General features: G+C 37.0%; 1 protein-coding gene across 1 annotated transcript; it reads right to left on the bottom strand.

The window, feature by feature from the left end:
* Nucleotides 1-1,022: 1,022 nt before the first annotated feature.
* LOC114362022 (glutamate receptor ionotropic, kainate 2) lies at nucleotides 1,023-6,213 on the bottom strand. The gene is made up of 15 exons (XM_028317272.1): nucleotides 6,121-6,213; nucleotides 5,625-5,768; nucleotides 5,401-5,510; nucleotides 5,119-5,275; nucleotides 4,793-5,001; nucleotides 4,518-4,703; nucleotides 4,297-4,449; nucleotides 3,778-4,215; nucleotides 3,486-3,709; nucleotides 3,272-3,409; nucleotides 2,960-3,158; nucleotides 2,430-2,661; nucleotides 1,971-2,083; nucleotides 1,621-1,776; nucleotides 1,023-1,240 (listed from the first exon to the last, which is right to left on the bottom strand). Exons 2-15 carry the CDS (start codon nucleotides 5,701-5,703, stop codon nucleotides 1,052-1,054), a joined length of 2,583 nt encoding a protein of 860 aa, XP_028173073.1. The 5' UTR covers nucleotides 5,704-5,768; nucleotides 6,121-6,213; the 3' UTR covers nucleotides 1,023-1,051.
* Nucleotides 6,214-7,258: the final 1,045 nt, after the last annotated feature.

The raw sequence follows: 7,258 nt of genomic DNA, 5'->3' as shown, positions 1-7,258 counted from the left end.
TTGAAATTTTGGATTTTAAGTATGTGATTATAGCTTACTAGATGACGAAAATTTCTGCGTTCTGGTCTTATCCAAAGGTTCTCAAATAGAGACCTGAAAATGCGGCGAAATGGTTCCAGTAAAGGATGGTACGGCAGTGTTTGCTTCGCGCTCGACTTGGCGGGGGCACTGCCGTGCCCCCAGATTATTATTGAATGTGTGTACAGCAATATAAAAAATATTATTATGACGTGTAGATAATAATACCTATGTATTTACCATACTACAAAGAAAAATAGGTCTTTATAATACGAGAACATCTTCATCTTCATAATTATGTAAGTATTCTGCCTATCTGAAATGCCTGAAGCACTACACATGTTACAATGAATATGTATATTAGATGCAAACACATATTAGCTTGAGCTAACAATGCCAGGTTGCCCCAAATCTTGAAAAAATATTATACTTTTGACGATAAACTTCGTTCAATTTTTAATGTTTAGGATTTACGATATTCGTCTTCTAATGTGTCTTTATGAAATGCTAGTTTTTGCTCCGTGACTTTATTTTCTAAAATATGTATTAGTTATTTAGTAAAATGTCAAACAAATAGGTATATTTTCATCTTCACAATAGGCTAGATGACAAAATTTCTTTTATTTGTCAGTCAGACAGATAAATTAGAAAATATTAGACTCATATTTTTTATTTTCTTTCACAATTAAATAATAACAGTGCTACATGTGGCTACATCGAGTTGAAATGGCGCGATACGTCACGCTTGAGTAGAATTTTTACTCAAAAGTGACGTCATTTCATCTCAATATAATACTGTAATTATTGGATTATGGAAAAAAAATATGAGTCTAATATTTTCTAATTATCTGTCTGACGGACTAAATAGAATTTCGATTTAATTACCCAGTCATCATCCCTATTCTAGCAAACACACGGAAATCGGTTCGTTCTTTTCTGATTGCCCCCTTTCAAAAACTAAAGAAAAATCAATAATAGATTTTATGTGTTTATTTTACTACAATTAAACTATTCAAAAAATATTTTAAGCCTATTATTTATTAAATACATCCAATCGGAACAGATCAGCGGCGGATCTTAGGACGGACGACGCTCGAGATGCTACGTTGGAACCAGAACCAGAGGCTGAGGAGGTCGGCCTGGAGTGGGCGACGGGCTTCTCAGTCTCCCAGAAGCTTAGGGCAAATACCAACTCTGCCCAGAACGCTTCAGTCTGTGTCATCTGTAATCATAGAATTAGAGGCTTTACAAAACTGTACAAGAAATAAAAAGAAACGAAAAAAAATCTTTAAGGCGCAAATCGCTTCGTTTCTGAAAATGAAATTCGTGGAACTAATTTTATGAGAAAGACGCCAAGCGAACAGACGTCATGTCAAGTAGGTATTATGTGGAAACGCGTACCTAAAACAGCCCTGCCAGCTCTGTGCAAAGTTTGAAAGATATTTTAGGGTTTGTTTCATCTATTCCTAATAAAGTTTCAGAGAGTTTTCGGATTTATAATGTTATCTTATAAATGAGGGTCTTATAAAGCTGACACAAAGGTTGGTTGAAGGATAATGCTTTTAGTCACCATTTGTACATTATTTTGAGCATAGTTCATACCTTTTGTTCAATGGCAACTTCTCTGATATGCCACAGGAACTCGAAAATGCCCATAGCCGATGCGATACCACATCCTATTCCCAACACCACGAATACCCCTCCAACGTTGTCTACACCCAGTTCAGCTGCACTGGCTCCCTCTTCTTCTTCTTCAGCCTAGAATAAAAAGTTAGTAGTAGTTAGTACATAAATATGTTTTTTGATAAGGCATAATATACTCGTAGAGCAAAAACGTTGAAAAGCATCATAAATGGATTTTGATTTGGTTCCAATCTCAAGGAGCAAGACTTAAATTATTACAACTACCTACACCATAGAAGAAAAGATGATCTTTGAATAGGAAAACTTACTTCACATGCTCCAGTATCAGGGGCTTTCCACCATCGATTTTTGAGCTCTACCAATTTTCCAGCTTCGGCTAATTTCAAGACGGCGTTATCCACAGCTGTTCGGTATGATGAAACTAATAACAGGATAGGCTTTTAATAAATAATGTAACATCAAAATATTAATCGGCTAATATTTTATAAAGCTCCGGGCCTTTCGATCGAGATATTCTAGGAATTACGTCCAGAGTTTGAAAGTAATTATAACAGGATTTACAATAGCCACTGAGGCTTAACGAATCAGAAACAAATAGGTTAGTCCCTGTTTATAATAAAGGTTGAGGGTAGAGGTAATACGTAATACTTATTTTATTATTAATTTTTAATAACTTTCGTAACGAATAATTATTGTTGGAAGAAAAAAACACACGAGGTAAAGTTTTCGGGTATCAATTTTAACATAACATTCTTAATAATACTTACAAAATGGCATAGCTATTCCATAACCTTTAGAATCGAGTAATCCCCCCACTTGCATTAGATCGCAGTGTCTTTCGAGTTGGTATTCGATAGCCGTGGACTCCATTAGGAATGCGTACGTCCGTTTGCTCTTGAGCACTCTTTCGACACCTTCGTCGTTGTTTTTCATGAAAACCGAGGGTCGAGCTGATTCCATTGCAGCCCACATTCTTGCATAAGTGGATACATTTGATCTCTAAAAATAGAAGTAAAATTATGGTTTTGGTAGTAATTCGTGTTTTCAGCAAATATTTAATCTTCTTCGTGTAGCACATGAGTTATTAAAGGTTCAAGATAGGTAATATTTTATGATTGAAATATTCCAGCTTTGAGTCTTCCTATTGAGAGACATAATTCAAAACAAACATTTCTTGATAAAGCTGGGTCTTGAATTCGTAATAAATTCACTGTAAGGCATCTTTATGTACTCAAGCTTGGAGTGAAAGCGTAAGCTTTTGCAAAATATGCGTAGGTAATACTCGTATATTGGGTACCTTAAAGAATGAATAAGTAGATCCGCCAGCCACGGTTCCGTACTTTATTTTAGTTTGCATTGCTAAATCTTCAGCACTTTTGATCGAATCATCCATAGCAGCATTGGTAAGGAACGCAGCCAAGTTTGCAGTATAGGATGAACACATAATCAGTGCAAAGAACCACCACATACCGCATACCCATCTAGTAGAATATCCTCTGTAAAAATTATGGTAAGTTTGTTAAGTTTATATGAAGGACGTAGGTATATCGTACCTATGTATAAAATTATACAAAGTAAAAGTACCTATGTACAGAAAACAATTGCTTACTTCGGCAAAATGTCTGATCCCTGTGTCATGATGGATCCCATAGTCAGCCAGCAGGAATTTTTGATATGCCAAATATTCTCTAATTCTTCGGGAGATTTGTCACAAGGATGTGGATTTTCCCAGTCATTAGGAGCCAATCTGTAATCCAATAAAATTAAGTGTTGCTTTTGTTAAGATAGAAAATTAAGGAAAAATAAACTTATAAAATGTTTACCTGGCTAAAACGTGAAGTAATAAAGAAACCATTAAATAAGCAGCGGCCATGTAAATCCAAACATCTACTGAAAATGGTTTCAGGAAAGAGAACAGTTCAGGTTCGGGAGGAGTGGGTTTCGAATACAAGATACTGATACCCAACGTCATGAAAGGTGTGGTGAAGTCAACGTAAGATCTTCGCTCGTATGTTATTGTTAAATCGCAAATCGCCAAGTCCGCTTTCTACAAACAAAAATAATCTGTAAGTATCAGTGGTTACAAGAATTGAATAAAAAATAAATTCTAATTACCCGTTCCAAAAGATGTCCAACAAGCCCGTCCCATTTCTTGGTGTCCTTATTATAAGAACCATACAAATTGCCAGGAACAATTTCAATTTCATAATTCAGATGCAGCGTTTCCTTCAATATCTCATGTATCAAATCTTTTGAATACCCTTCGTATCGATCATTACCAACTAAGACTTTTCCTTCTTCGGGAACCTTTTCAATAAGATATGGTGCACCGATACGTGATACCACTTTGAATGTTTTGTTTTGCCATTTTTCAGCTAGGAGATCTGATACTTCGTTAGCAGATCTGGCGTATTCGAAACCAGTTTCTGCATTCCATTTGGCAATGCTATTGAATCCGCTATTAGAAAGTTCCATTACATCTACGTTAAAATTGGTGCGTTCACCAGTGGCGTTATCAACAAGTACCTTGCCTGTTATTCCTACTATGGGGTTCTGAAATAAGGATAGGTCATATTTTGCGTATTATTGAGTAAGTTCATTGTATAGTTTTATATTTATTTTTGCGTCTATTACCGTCAGTATATGGTTTATAAAGTCATCTCCAATTTCCCATACATCTTCAGATCCACATTCTATTGGTTGCGCTTCTATTTTGAATTCTTCTGGTGCGCTTTCCACGGCATTTGTTATGAGTACTGCTGCATCACTAGCCAAAGCGGCTTCAACCTGTAACCATGTTACCGTGAAAGTGATGAAAGATTTAGAATATGCAATTTCATTAGTAGGACACTTACAGTGATCTCGTGAGTTTCTCCAGGAATTTTGACATCAGGTGAACCTCTAATTTTCCAGTCAGCTAAATAATATCTCGTCCTTGAATCGTCGTGGTCGAAAATTTTTAGACAAGTTACATTCGACAGATTGTATCGCAGTTCTTCTAAATCCAATGTATGCGCATCAAGTGACATCAGTACATAGCTCTGGATAAGGTAAAAATATTTCTTACAAATTACTTTAAAATATATAAAGTATTAGCATCTGATTAGTCTAATATTAGTATAAGTCTTACCATATAATCTTCAAAAAATTTAACTTCGTTTGCTTGGCGAAGATATTCCATGATTCTATCGGCCGGACAGTCTAGTATAACTCTGGTTTCTCCTGTAGCCTTCAAAGTTTTTAGTAAAGGTCGGTTGTCTTCCCCGGGGACCAATCTCCGTACCAGCCATTTGTGTTCAGGATTAGCATATTTCAGTATTTCTTGTAGTCTTATTAGGCCTTGAAAGAAATGGTAAAGTTTTTACTTTACGTTATTTTATCATCTTATTATCAAGTTATTTAGTGTTACCAGAGGCAAATTGAGGATTTTGCATGCACTAGTATTTACTTACGTACCATGATCATCGTCATACAGTAGCGTGTATGTGTTCCAATCGCTGTCCTTTATGAAGAGAGCTACGGCTTTGGAAAGAGCTACTGCCTCAGGGTATAAATTGATGCCAGGCGGCGTCGGTGGCTGAAGACCGCGAACAGGCGGTGGGCGCCATATTGCCTGAATGTAGGAATTTGAGAAAGTGCTTTTTAATGAATATTCTTTAATTTACTGTTTTACTCAGCAGTCTTGTGCCATAAATGCTTAGTTTTGACTAATCAAACTAATGTTCTTATCAAACTTACCTGAATAAAGGGTATTTTAGCAGCTCTACAACGAGCGTCCACGACAGAGGCTGAGGTAATATCGGTAGGTCCAAATATTGCTATGACCCCTCCAGCAATTAGCTCACATGCTGCAATTATATATTTTCACGACATAAATTTGATGTAGTTTATTGAGAGTTAAGTAATTGAATTTCAGTTCCTCAGGTCTAAACTTCGTTTCATTGATCAGATTAGCTTCTTACCGGCCTTCGAAGCGGCGAAGCTGTCGCCGTAAGGAGCGTAAAGTGGTTTCAGGACAAAATGGAAGCGTTCACTTTCCATCGACGCGCGAGTAAGGGCAGAAGCAAATGCCACCTCGGTAACAGTGTTTGGAGGGAAGATGGCTCCTGAAAAACGTTAGTCTTTATTCAAATTAACTATTTCAAAACAGATATCGCAGTGGATAGAGGATTTATCGTATCTATGACGAAGCTAAAGTAATATATCACATTTTCTCAAAACGAATAAATAAGTTTTTTATTGTATTAAATGTCAAAAACTTTTAAGGTCACAAAACGGGAATTTTGTCTGGAAAGTTTTTTGGCAAAGATATTGATGCCTAAGAAAGTTAGGCAAAATTTTTATTTTAACAATTGATATTTCACTAGTTCTAACACAGTCATCTACTTCAAAGTTTAAACAGCTAAAAGTTTTGATCTTATTCCAAGAAAATTCTACACCAGAATACAGCTGCCTTACCAATATTAATAGTGGTCTTGAGGGACTCATAATTCCGGAACACTCCTTCTGTATATCTCAAAATGAGAGCAGTTAATACAACTGTCACGTATTTTATCCCTGCAAAGTGAGAAACATAAGACCGTAAAGTCCGCTTTAAAACGCGCCCAAAACAATTTAACGGGTCCTAGGCAATATAAGTTTCCAAACTCGTGTCCCAGTAAATTCTCGAAGTTGCGGATAAAAGTAAAAAGTACTCGCCCCAGAGCTGTAGCATTTTTGAGACGAGATTTCCGTGAATAAAGTAGTGAATTGGAACAATGGTATTCAGTGCAGCTGTCGCATTACAACTTTGCCTGTCGCCGACTAGTGTTTACTGGGACATTGCAAACATCACTGGGATTCTGAGTGGAGCGACACGGGCCGCACGGGTCGCATCGCGCGGGGACTCGGCCCAACGCATCGATGCACTATCACAACAGCTGTTTGGCCAACTGCACCCGAATTTATAAATAGGTTATGATTAGTAGGCCGGTTCGATTTGAAATGGGACTTTGACAATGAGCTCTATACGGGAAGCGTTCGCGGTCAACTTTACGCACTTCACTGAGTTATAAAATAAGTTATTTTAACTCAGGCTCATATTCAGAAACTAAGCTTAACCTCGATTTAATCTGACAGATCTTGAATCTGATCATGAGATTCAATTTATTTTTGAATTATTTACCTATTATAAATCAGTGCCATTACAAATATTTTCCTATTTTATATTATAGTAGCTTTAAGTAATTAAGTTAAAACCAAAAATGGGGTAACCTATTTTCAATTTAAGAAAGAGCCATCATGGAAAACTTTTCCAAATGCACAATAAATCAGCGCGCCTCAATGGACATGCTATCGGGGCAAATGTAAAACAAGATTCGCAGAGTTTTTCTAATCAGCCCGCTTTGGTTGCGCCGGAGCGTGGTCGTGCAATCGCTTGGCAGGCGGCCAGCTCACCGCGACACACTTCCATGTGCTTCCATTTTGTGCTGTGGCGATGTGCCGAACGTATACAAGTACTCGAGTACTGGACAGCTAATCTATTTTCGAAGGGTTTTATTCAATCGGTGCTGATAGAACACTGAAATGTAGAGTCCTGAAGTGCCTGTAAGAACTT

Source organism: Ostrinia furnacalis, unplaced genomic scaffold (assembly GCF_004193835.3).
Source record: "Ostrinia furnacalis isolate ACB-3 unplaced genomic scaffold, ASM419383v2 OfSCF6126, whole genome shotgun sequence".
NCBI classification, from domain to species: domain Eukaryota; kingdom Metazoa; phylum Arthropoda; class Insecta; order Lepidoptera; family Crambidae; genus Ostrinia; species Ostrinia furnacalis.
The sequence above is the reverse complement of the archived record's forward strand: the minus strand, read 5'-3'. Positions and strand labels throughout refer to the sequence as shown.